The 12,940-nt window shown below is 42.2% G+C and overlaps 1 protein-coding gene across 1 annotated transcript in view; it reads left to right on the top strand.

The window, feature by feature from the left end:
- Sec24d (SEC24 homolog D, COPII coat complex component) overlaps positions 1-12,940 on the top strand; it is an 87,292-nt gene that overhangs the window by 69,693 nt on the left and 4,659 nt on the right. Inside the window, exons 16-22 of the mRNA XM_070022504.1 lie at positions 1,572-1,668; positions 1,779-1,924; positions 3,538-3,676; positions 4,637-4,755; positions 9,923-10,102; positions 11,497-11,688; positions 12,674-12,763. Coding sequence (XP_069878605.1) covers positions 1,572-1,668; positions 1,779-1,924; positions 3,538-3,676; positions 4,637-4,755; positions 9,923-10,102; positions 11,497-11,688; positions 12,674-12,763 — 963 coding nt within the window. The remainder of the gene's footprint in view (positions 1-1,571; positions 1,669-1,778; positions 1,925-3,537; positions 3,677-4,636; positions 4,756-9,922; positions 10,103-11,496; positions 11,689-12,673; positions 12,764-12,940) is intronic.

Below are 12,940 nucleotides of genomic sequence, written 5' to 3'. Positions count from 1 at the left end.
GTGGCTAGGATTACAGTCATGAGCCACCATCTCCTAGCATCTTGTATTTCTTAATGAGGTCCTAGCCTGTCTGAGCAGTGCCAGGGTTCCAAGCTGGCACCAGCCCCATAGAACATGGGACTGAGTGAAGCAGAGGCAGTGGGGACTCTACAGTGGGACCCTCGAGGCTCACCGTCTTCTTCCTGCTTCTTTACATTACTGAGTCAGGCACTAATCCTGAGTAAGCGCTGAAATAATGAAGGGTATTTACTCATTCTCTATATCAGTAATGATCATTGATTCCACCAATGTTACTATAAAGGATAATGCTCTCGTAATCCTGTAGAAGAAGGCTCTCTAAAACACAAACAAGGGGAAAGTTACTTTGTAATCGATGAGAATTAAGAGTGCTAATTTGGGCTATGTTACTCTCACTTATTTGCATTTATTGTGCATTGTTAGAGAAGGAAATCATATTCTGGCATATTTCTTAGATACAAAGTAAAAGATTTAATAGCTTTAATCTCCCATCCAGTGATATTACACGATAGAAATGAGTCTGTGTAAAGACTGGGATTGCTTCCTGTTGGGGATTGGGGAGCTGGAGAGGGAGTTGTGTGCCTCTCCCATGCCTATCACCTGTAGGTGAGAACTTACAGAGCTTCCCTGACCGGCCAAGGGGCTACCCTGCAAGCCTGGCACTCAGCCTATTTGTTTACTCTCCCGAGTGAGCTCTCCGCTCAGTCCTGCACACATGTGCACATTGCACTGATGTTGCCTGTGGAGAATAGCTTTCAGAAGTAAACTGAGACAAAAGTAGTTAAGAAAAGCAGGCGAATGGCGAGGCATGATGGTGAACACCTGTAGCCTCAGCTACTCAGGAGATGGAGGCAGGAGCATCCTGCCCAGGTAAAGTTAGCAAGACCCTAGCTTAAAAACAAAATCAGTGTGGAAGTGCTGCTGTGAGCTCCAGTGGTAAAGCACTTGCCAAGCAATCTCCAGTACTGATCCCTAGCCCCACCCCCTCCAAAAAAGACTCATAGGAGGGTTTCTACTCATGTTGTGTATGGAATACCCCCTGACTTAACTTCACCGAGCTCAGTTCATGGTGGCACAAAAGAACCCCAGCCTCATTAATTTGGGTATTAACCTTGTCCCTCACACTAGACCCTCCAGTAGATCATTTATTCTATTTTCACATTGGAAAATTGAAATGATTGATTGGTTTTCCCCTTCCAAATGTTTTAAAGATGAAATATAGCAGAGGTTTTATTTGGAAACTTATCATTGTCCAAAGATCATATGTATAGTTTGTGTATGTTTCTTTAGCTACGCATATAAATATATTGAATTAGGATGAAAAATAAGAACTATTTTAAATCAGGTTTAAACACACACACGCATATAAATATATTGAATTAGGATGAAAAATAAGAACTATTTTAAATCAGGTTTAAACACACACACACACACACGCACGCACGCACACACACACACACACACACACACACACACACACACACACACACACACACACGATTTGAAGTATTTTGCTGCCCTCTGGTGGTCACTGATTGCACATTCTTTTATAGATGCATTTGGACAGCCAACAATTTCTGAAGGACCTCAGAAACGACATTGAAAAGAAGATAGGCTTTGATGCCATCATGCGAGTTCGCACCAGCACAGGTAACCTTCACTTCTGCCATTTTCAGTTCTCATTTGAGTCATTGTTTTCTTTTCAAATTAAATAAAAAGACAGTTAAAACAGTCAGAGGACCCTTTGCTTTTGTTTGTAGGTTTCAGAGCCACTGACTTTTTTGGTGCAATTTTTATGAACAACACGACCGACGTGGAGATGGCGGCCATGGACTGTGACAAGGCAGTGACTGTGGAGTTCAAGCACGATGACAAGCTCAGCGAGGACACTGGGGCCTTAATCCAGGTGATTGCATGCTTAGTCCCAGCTTGTGAAGGGCAAAGATGGGCGGGGCCTGGGGACACAGGTGCTAGATTCTTCATTAAAAAAAATTTAATGGGAGAGATTAAGGGCAGCAAAGACATATACAAAAGGAAATGTTCTCATCCTCTCTCTGTACATCACTTTTAAAGTAACAATAAAGTAAGTAATTATTTAAAAATAAATTTTAACTCTCAGCTGGGTGTCAGTGGCTCATGCCTGCAATCCTAGCTATTCAGGAGGCTGAGACCTGAAGATTAAGATTCAAAGCCAGCCCAGGCAGGAAAACCCATGAGATTCTTATCTCCAGTTAACCAGCAAAAGGCCAGAAGTAGAGCTGTGGCTAAAGTGGTATAGAGTGCCAGGTTTAAGTGAAAAAACTAAGAGACTGCTCCCAGGTTTTGAGTTCATAACCCTGTAGTGGTAAGCATGTGCACGCACACACACACACACACACACACTTCAACTCTCCTTCTTTAAATGAAAAATTCATTAGAACACCGTATTATGTGGCTTCCAAGTTTTATGCATGTATGTATGGTAAAATATGATATACCATACATGAGTCTTTGAAATGAGACATAACAGTTATATGTCACTGCAATGTGGCGTAGCACACCTATGCCACTGCAAGGTAACCCAGTAAATGCGTGTGACATATCATGACATTAGCAAATGGGTTTCCAGCGGCACTGGCTATTGTCAGCACTAGCACTCTTTTACCCCTGCCAGGTGTGCATCAGTCTGCTGATGTCACTGTAGCAAAGTACCACAAAAAGAATTTTCTCAAAGTTCTAGAGGCTGGAAATTCAAAATAAAAGACTTCTGAAGGCCATCCAGGATGAGTCTATTCTAGGCCTCTCCTCTTGGTTTGCCACTGTCTTTCTGTGTCTGTGTAAGTGTTCCCACTATTCAAGTTCCTCCTCTAGTAAAGACACCAATTACATTGGACTGGGGCCCATCCATAGGGCTCTATTATAGTTAATTTACCTGTTGAAAGGCGCTGTCACAAAAATTCAGCTAGTCTGAGGTGTTGGGGAGTAGGACTTCATCTTACAAGTCTGGAGGGTGTCACAGTTTGGCCCATAAGAACATGTCAAGCACATTAGCATATCTTAAGCAAGTAAAATCAAATTTAGCTTTGTAGTGAGTAAGATTAACTAGGAACCATGGAGATTTTTTTTCCCATTAAAATAAGAAAAAAATGTATCAAAAGGCATAGTTTTCAGACATCACACTTGAACAACGAAGAGAGGCTGGCATGAAGTTAAAGATTATTAAAGCTCTTTGTGTGCTTAACGAGAGATGCGCCTTGAGTAGGCCTGTGATTTGTGAAGGTGTTGGTTCCTGACCTGAAGTGTGGTAAGTGAGGTCTGAGAAATGTGTGAACAGCCCGCCAGTGCCACGTAAGAAATCTGCAGATGAGGTGTGGTCCTTGTTCTCTTTTCATCGGTGTTGCTCACGAGGATAGAAAAAGATCCCATGAAAAACTGAGAGATCTGTCATCTATGCACACTGTTCTGCAAACGTTGATGCAATCAAGTTAGCGTGCCGGCTATGTGAACCATAATGCCCTTGCATCAATGTTGTTTCTGCAGTGTGCCGTGCTCTACACAACCATCGGTGGCCAAAGGCGACTTCGGATTCACAACCTTGGCTTAAAGTGCAGCTCCCAACTAGCTGAGCTGTACAAGAGCTGTGAGACGGATGCCCTCATCAACTTCTTTGCCAAGTCAGGTAACACCCTGGAACCCTGCCGTTCTGTAAACTGCTATTAGCAGGCAGTACCTAAAAACATACTATGATGGCGCAGCTCTCTGGTAGCTAAATTATTAAACTGCTTGCTAGTGGCTCATGCCTATAATCCTACTTACTCAGTGGGCTGAGGTCTGACAATGACGGCTTGAAGCCAGCCCAAGCAGGAAAGTCTGTGAGACTCTTCACTAAACTACTAAAAAAAAAAGCCATAAGTAGAGCTGTGGGTCAAGTGAGTGCTAGCCTTGAGCAAAAAAAATCAGATAGCACCCATGTCCTGAGTTCAAGTCCCAGGACTGGCATACACGAAAAAAGAACAGGAGTGGAGGACAATAGATACAGTAGCTCTAATAATTAATGAGTGAGACAACTCAGTACAGACTATAGTTTCAGACTATAGTGTCCTTTCTAGTGGGTAGTCTGAGTTAAAATGTAGGAAGGTGATGCGAAGGGTTTGATTATGTATGTGACAGTGCCCTGTGGCAGGTGAGGAAATGGACCATCCATGGCTCCTGACTATGCGTGATCATCCGTATCTTGATGAGTCTAAGAAATGGGGTGGGGGTACCCACAGTAGTATTTTCTTTGTCTTTCCTTCTGAAATGCCTCAGTGAGATGTCACAAGCAGCCCATCAAAATTCCACATGTCAAAAAAAATGACCAACTGGTCTTTTTCTTTGCTTTTATGGAGAATTCTGATTTTTATATTCTGAAGACAAATCTAGGCCAATCGAAAACATTTTGCTATAGGGAGCCATCGTTCTCCATTGGCTAAGTCACCAGCCTGAGTGGACAGACAGCCATCAGCAAACAGCTTTAACACCCTCAGATGCCGCTCTCCTAGTTAGGTGATCTAAGATAAATAGTTGTCTTTTCTGCTCTTTGGAGAGATGAGATTCTAAGACTTTGATGTCCTTTTTGTTCACGGTTGTGTGCACATAGCTTTTAAAGCAGTTCTCCACCAGCCTTTGAAGGTGATCCGGGAAATCCTAGTGAATCAGACAGCCCATATATTGGCTTGTTACCGGAAGAATTGTGCAGGCCCATCGGCCGTCAGCCAGGTAAGCCACCTGTGGTGCTTAGACTGTAAAGTATAAAACGCAATTACCTATTCTTTCAGCAGGGAGCTACAGAAGACAACAGTGGTGCAGGCGATTAGGTGCTGGTCAGAAAGCCTACAGCCAGGAAGACTGAGAACACAGTGGACAGGGGGTGGGATTATGCTTTTTTTTTTTTTTAATATAACCAACATTGAAAAAGCTGGGCTTGGGGCTGGGAAGGTGGCTCAGTGGTAGAGCGCTTGCCTTGCATGCCTGAGGCCCTGGGTTCAATGCCTCGGCCCCACATAAGCAAAAAGAAAAAAGCCGGAAGTGGCGCTGTGACTCAAGTGGTAGAGTGCTAGCCTTGAGCTGAAGAGCTGAGGGACAGCGCCCAGGCCCAGAGTTCAGGCCCCACGACCGGACCAAAAAAAAAAAACAAAAGAAAAAGCTGGGCTTTCTAGAGTGCCAGACCCAAGAGTCACAACATTATGTTTAAACAAAAGAATGTTGTCATAATATAAACAGGATTCTCTTCTGTGTATAGAGATGGATATTTTGCTGGGAAATGTGTATGCCTACAATATGTGGGTATATTAACAATGTCATCATCATTAATGGCAGTAATAATGTATTTTATAAAAACATAAATATAATTTGTAAATAAGTATATGTCAGCTGTTGATACTAAGAAGTTATTAATGGATATGAAAATTTTTGGAAAAAAGTTATCTCTGGCCATCATCTAATAATTTGGAATGTTATTTTATTTCATTTTTTTAAATATACCAATACTGGAGCTTGAACTTGGAATCTTGCTCTTGGCTTATTTGCTTAAGGGTGTCACTCTACCACTCGAGCCATACCTCCAATTCTTTCTTTTGGTTATTTGTAGATATAGGTTTGTTGGATTTGTCTGTCTGGGTTGTAGCTTCAATCCACAATCCTCAGATCTCAACTTCCTGAGTAGCTAGAATTACAGGTGTGAGCCCCCACTGCCGGGCAGAAATTTTAGAAAGTCACTTAAATAACCCTCATTTAGAATCTTTACCACACAATGGAGTCGATCCTCAAATCTATGTTTATTTTTACTTTTGTTCTCTTGTTCAAATTCTTCCCTAGGCCAATAGTTAGCTCTTTCTCATAGTTGTATCTTTTTTTTTTTTTTTAATAGTTTAATTTTGTTCACATGATAAACTTTCTCTTTCAGTAGTATTTTTTAAGCAGGAATACCAAGGTTTTTTATTATTGCAAATGTTTGATTTAGATAATCCCTTTTTTTATTTTATTTTATTTTATTTGAGAACATACTGTACAGAGGGGCTACAATTACATGGGCAGGATAATGCATACATTTCTTACCAAGCATTGCAGCCTCCTCCTTTGTTTACCCTTCACCTCCCTTCCCAGCCTCCCCCCTCCCCCCACCCAATTATACCCCCCTCCGTATGAGTCAAGCGGAAAAGGTCAGATAATGTGATGTTAGGAAAATGAACCCTTAAATATGTATTTTAATGTTTTCGTTTCTTTCATGCATGTGTTTCTAACGCATTTATAAGATTATTTCTTTGTTGCTTTGTATGTCCCTCCCCCACAGTGTAACCCCCGCTTTCACTATATTTGATGTCAGTATAACATGTGGAGGAGATGGGGACAAACAAGTCGTTTAAGGATTCAGGTGGACCTGTTGCAACAATGAGAAGTACAAAATGTCATGTATCTTAAATATCTGGTTATAAAATTTTGATTGCAAAAGCAGACAGTGAGCCAGAGATGGGAACATTTTCTAGTTCCCTCCTTTTCAAAGTAGTTACTGATAGGACATCTGAAATCCCACCTGTGAGGAAGCCTTTAGTCAGAAAAACAAAGCAGATTAATTCTGGGTCCAAATTCATAATCCATGTTCAGGAAGGAAAACAAAGATATACTGAGATTGGGCTTTCCTTAAAACTTCATTTTGTGTGGTTCAAAGTGATTGCCTGTGCATTCTGTCATCTCCCATGTTGAGAGTTCTATTAGCAATTATTGGCTATAGTTGAGGATGTAATGCTCTTTGTTATTCAGATGTTCCACTGTGGTAAATGCAAGCATTAAATGTACTATTGCTTACTATGCTTGTTGAAACTGCGTGAAGCCCGGGTGAGCGCCACCTGGAGTCTTACCTGGACATAGTTCAGGTTTTATGATTTGTCTTAGATCCTGGAAGAGTTTTCTGTCTGGAGTGTCTCACTCTTCAAAGGAATAAGATGAAGGAAAACAAGTACAGTTACTGTCTTCTCTGCAAACTCATTTGCTAATGTTAAAATGTTAGATTCAAAGACCGTAAGTGAAAATTCTAATGAAGGGGGAAAAACTCTATCAAACATTTAAAAGTTAAAAGCATTTCCCCTACTATGAGACCATCTGTTTATATAGTTTAGTTATTCTGAAGTAAAAACAGTACAATGTCCGTATTCTCTGAAAGAGAGATTATTCCTGTTCTTATGATTTTTCTTCCTCCATCAGTACACTTTCAGTACATTCTTTTTTTTTTTTGTCGGTCATGGGGCTTGAACTCTGGGCCTGGGCGCTGTCCCTCAGCTCTTCAGCTCAAGGCGAGCGCTGTACCACTTGAGCTACAGCACCACTTCCGGTTTTCTAGTGGTTTCTTGGAGATAGGAGTCTCACGGTCTTTCCTGCCTGGGCTGGCTTTGAACCACGATTCTCAGATCTCAGCCTCCTGAGTAGCTAGGATTACAGGCGTGAGCCACCGGCACCCGGCTTTCAGTACATTCTTAACAAGTGAATTTCTTTAAACATGCCAAAGTTTGTTAGGGATGTCAAGTCTGTAATCCTACCTACTTAGGAGGGAGAGATTGGGACCCCCTAAGAAACATCTAGGTCAAAATGCAGGTGTGATAGTCCATCTCATTCCGTGGCCAAGCACAGTGCCCATGTATTATTATTAGGAAGCACATCTGCCATCTGAGCAACTCAGGGAGACATAAATAGGAGGATCACAGTCCGGGCATGCCCAAGCGTGTGTGTGTGTGTGTGTGTGTGTGTGTGTGTGTGTGTGTGTGTGTGTGTGTGTGTGTGTGTGTTGGACATAAATAGGAGGATCACAGTCCAGCAACTCAGGGAGACATAAATAGGAGGATCACAGTCCGGGCATGCCCAAGCGTGTGTGTGTGTGTGTGTGTGTGTGTGTGTGTGTGTGTGTGTGTGTGTGTGTGTGTGTGTGTGTGTGTGTGTGTGTGTGTGTGTGTGTGTGTTGGACATAAATAGGAGGATCACAGTCCAGCAAATCAGGGAGACATAGGAGGATCACAGTCCGGCAAATCAGGGAGACATAAAATAGGAGGATCACAGTCCGGGCATGCCCAAGCATGGGGGGAGGGGGGTCCTGGAGCTTCAGCTCAGGGCCTTGCACTCTCAGCATTTTGGCTCACAGCTTGTCCTGTACACTTGAGCTATGCCACCAGTCCAGCTTTTTGCTGGTTAGTTGTAGGCCATCTCTCAGAAATTTCTGCACCAACTGGCTAGAATAACAGGCATGAACCACTGGTGTCCAGTTAATTTTCTTAATATGATCTGATTAATCAGAAGCAACCTGTGAAATGTCATGAATAGTATGGAAACAAAACAGTACATACATACTTTTATTTGTGACTCTGAGAACATTCTTAATCTATAATAGTGTGTGGCATGTCCAGGAATAGCACTGGGAGACACGGCTCTGAAACAGAACCGGGATCCCCGACTCCTACATGTTTTGACGGCCGTTTTCCTTGGCTGAGGAATCCATCCAGTCCCACCTGCTGTTGAGTAGAAACATTTTGGGCCAGAGGAAAAATTAGCATGAGGAGAGTGTCCTCTAGCAAGGAAACATGGTTATCTATCTTTGGTGCATTGAAAGAATTCACAAAGTAGGATCATTCTGAAAAGTGTGTGCCCGAGTCAGTTAAAACGCATTCCCTAATTAGATCATGCGACGAGACCTGTGATGTAAAAGATTTAAGATGATGCAGGGAAGAAACACACAAAAGGTGCCATGCCTGTGTGCCTCTGATCATATAAAATAATGCTTATCGAAGTGAGTTCCACGAAAGGGAAACTAGGTTTTTTTTCTTTGTTGTTTTTTATGACTGGCCTTTTTGTCTTGTTTGTTCATTTATCTGTCTTTGGGAGGGTAAAGTAGAGCACAGAAATGGAGGGACAAACAGTGAACAAATGCAGCAGTGGTGCTCACTAGACACTATGTGTTGAAAGTGAACTATGCAACGTGTGGGTGGGGATGGGAGGGAAAAACTGTGAGAGAGCGAGAGAAGGGGTGACACTGTCCAAAAAGAAATGGCCTCTTTACCTGACTCAGGTGACTCTAACTTCTCACTATATCACCTTTTAATAACAATTTTTTAAAAAGATGAAGAACAAGTCTTAATAGAGCCCAGAGGGAAATTTTCTTCTCAGCATAGATTCTGATAAGTATTTTATTCTTTGTTTTATATACATATCTTTTTAATTTATTTTTTTTTCTGGTCCTGGAGCTTGAACTTGGCCCTGAACTTTTCTTTTGCCCTAGAGCCAAAGCTCCACTTCTGGCTCCTTTGCTGCTTCATTGGAGATGAAAGAATCACAGACTTTCCTGCTCACACTGGCTTTGAACCTCAGTCCTCAGGTCTCTGCCTTCTGAGTAGTTTAGGATTACAGCCATGAGCCACCAGCACCTCATTTTCTTCATCATTTTAAAAGACAGATACCTGCAAAGAAATCGTGAATCTATGGGGCAGATATTTTTTATTAATTGCTATTATCTCTTCTGCATAGTTTTAAATTTTTATTTCCTTGTTTATTGGTGACCCATCCTGTTAGAAGGCAGGCAGGAATCAATCAAACTTGAATAATGTATCTATTTTCACAATTGATCTGGAAGATCTAGATCTGGAAGATCTAGAATCTAGGCTGGGATCAATCAAACTTGAATAGTGTATCTATTTTGATAATTGATATGGAAGATCTAGAATGTTTTAAACCGTCAGGTGGTCTTCAGCATTTTGTAGCATCCCATTATCGAACCAAAGTGGCAGTGGAGAGTTGCATACCTTTAATCCACACAACTTCAAAAGCAAATGGTTCTCTCTTACAGATGGAAACTCAGGGGGTTTTCCTTGTCACGGTCAAGCCTGAAACACCTACTTTTGTTTTTCAGCTGATCCTGCCGGAATCCATGAAGGTGTTCCCATTATACATGAACTGCTTGTTGAAGAACTGCGTGCTGCTCAGCCGCCCAGAGATCTCCACGGATGAGCGGGCGTACCAGAGACAGCTGGTCATGGCCATGGGCGTGGCTGACTCCCAGCTCTTCTTCTACCCACAGCTGCTGCCCATCGTAAGCAAGCTGTCCGGGACGCTTGTACCCAGGCAGATGGGGGATCACATTTTTGGTTTTTTGCACATATTGTATGTGTGCAAACCTTTTGGATCTAAGAAGAAATTCAGAATTACAAGTGGCTTTCAGAATATGTGCGTGGCACTTGGAGCAAGGAGGGGTGGATGAGGCTTCCCTGAACTGTCAAGCTGGGTGGTTTGCCTGGCTCATTCTCACTGAGTCGCCTTCAGCTGAATAGGCACACTACGAATTCTGCAGATAAATTGGAACTAGCTAAGGGGCAACCGCTAAAGAACTCACACTTGTAATCCTGACTACTCAGGAAGCTGAGCTCTGAGGAACATGGTTCAAAGTGAGCTGAGGCAGTAAAGTCCGTGAGACTCTTATCTCCAGTTAACCACCAGAAAATCAGAAGTGGAGCTGTGGCTCAAAATGGTTGAGCACTATCCTTGAGCAAAAAAAAAACTCAGGGACAGTGCCCAGACCTTGAGTTCAAGCCCCATGACCAACGAAAGGAAAGAATGGAAGGAGGGGGGGGGGAGGAGAGAAAGAGAGAGAGAGAGGAAAAGAAAAAGAAAGAAAGAAAGAACTCTACAGCATTAAAGAAACCATTTTCTTGCCTTGGTCTTTACTCAAAAGTTACTGCCTAGACTGCACCAATTAAAATTCTAACATTCCTCCTTCACCACCAATACTCCCACCCCACCCCCACTTTTCTGTAGTTCTGCCTAGGTTAGTTCTGTTTTGTTTCAGCAATACCGAGATTAGAACTCAGAAAGTCAGTTTCACTTAGCTTACTCACATGGCTGTCACTACCATTTGTACAAGGCCTCCAGCCCTGCTTTTTGCTGATTATTTTGGAATTGGAGTTTTACAAACTTTTCTGCCCAAGCTGACTGTGAACTATAATCCTCCATATTTTGGTTTCCTGTATAGCTAAAACTGCAGGTGTGAGCTGCTCGTACCTTACTCTGAAAAGTTACTAAATACCATCTACAGTTGTATATATTTTACACTTTTTTTGTACTTGTGTGCTAGTCCTTGAGCTTTTTTGTTGTTCAAGGCTAGCACATTCTTGCCACTTGAGCCACAGCTACACTTCTCTAGCTTTGAGTAGTATATTGATGATAAGTCTCACAGACTTTCCTGCCTAGGCTAGCTTTGAACCAAGATTCTCAGATCTCAGCCTTCTGAGTAGCTAGGATTACAACTGGCTTGTTTTATACTTTTCATATTTTCTTCCCTCCAAATAATGACTAGAGCAATGTCTGACACTGAGTAGATAATGCTTAAATGTGCACAGGAAGGAAAGAGGGAAAAGGAAGGAAAGGGAGAGAGGGGAAGAATGAAGAAAAAGAGGAAGAGATTTGTAACTCCCTTGTTTGTCCACACAGCACACATTAGACGTGAAGAACACAGAGTTACCAGCCGCTGTCCGCTGCTCGGAGTCCCGTCTTTCGGAGGAAGGGATCTTCCTGTTGGCTAATGGTCTAAACATGTTCTTGTGGCTGGGAGTGAGTAGCCCTCCAGAACTGATCCAGGCAATATTTAATGTGCCGTCTTTTGCACATGTCAACACAGATATGGTAAGTATTTGGGCATTGTTTTGTGGGGACTATTCAAAAGATATATTCTTAAATAATTTCCTGTGCACTTTAATGTTACAAAGAAGAAACATAATAGAGCAAATAATTCTGTATGAGCAAAACCAGAGTTTGATGAATAACATCTGATATACAGGAAGTGGCACTGTGGCTCAAATACAAACCCTAGTGACCACACACAGATGCACACACATACACCATAAGGTCCAAGACTACACATAAAGGAGAAAGTATGAATGTGAATGATGAACCTCCTATGAAACAGTTGGCTGTATTCTTTTTCTAAGACTTGGGGCTTTTACAGGAGCGGAGCGCATCCTAACTCAGCTCTTCTGTGGCTAACTGTGAAAACGTGTTAGATTTCCACATCTTCTTGCTGAGAGTTGAGGGTAGCATCTGACCCTGCCTTTGCAGAAGCATCTCCTGCAGCCATGTGCAGCCAGATTGTTTTGTAAACTGCTCACCAGATTTCGGGGAAATCTGAGAGACCACATCCCCTTGAGAAATAAGCAGTTGGGTCGTTTGTTTTCGTTTGGAACTGTGGGATGAGGATAGCTTTTCCCAAACAAGGCAATGAGAAGATACAGTACATTCTTTACTTGCACACACAGCCCAGAAGCATGGGCCTGGAAAAGGATTTCAACCTCAGTGGGCCTCCACAGCCAGCATCACACCTGTTATGTCATTGCAGTGATGTGTGCATCTGTCACATCCCCCTGAAGGCTTTTGTTGTTTTTTTAAAAAGCAACTATTTTCAAAAGACAAAGAAAATTGTTTCATTGGTGGGAATGTGTGCCCCCAAAAGTGAGCAATTTCAAGTTCAGTTTTCCGTATTTTGTTTTCAGGTAAGTGAATTAGGCCAATCACCTCTCTTTGAAGGATGTGTTTGACATTCTGATAACCTCATGTCACGACTTCCAGGTACATCCTACAAAATGAACTGAAACTGTGATTTTCTTAAATGTAGACCCTGCTGCCTGAGGTAGGAAGTCCTCACTCGCAACAGCTCAGAATGACAATGAATCTTCTCCAGCAGAAGAGGCCATATTCCATGAAGGTGAAAAGGGGATTTGGATGTGTTTTGTTTTTTTTATAACTTTTTAAAATGTATGTATTTCAATATTTATTTATTTATTTGTCAGTAAGTGGGACTTAAACTCGCTCTTGCTTGTTTTTTTTTGTTTTGGGGCATTTTTTGCTGGAGGCTGGAACTTTTCCCCTTGAGCCACACCTC

The sequence above is a fragment of the Dipodomys merriami genome, unplaced genomic scaffold, assembly GCF_024711535.1.
Source record: "Dipodomys merriami isolate MVZ:Mamm:240054 unplaced genomic scaffold, mDipMer1.0.p SCAF_15, whole genome shotgun sequence".
NCBI classification, from domain to species: domain Eukaryota; kingdom Metazoa; phylum Chordata; class Mammalia; order Rodentia; family Heteromyidae; genus Dipodomys; species Dipodomys merriami.
This window is presented reverse-complemented; position numbering and strand designations above follow the sequence as displayed.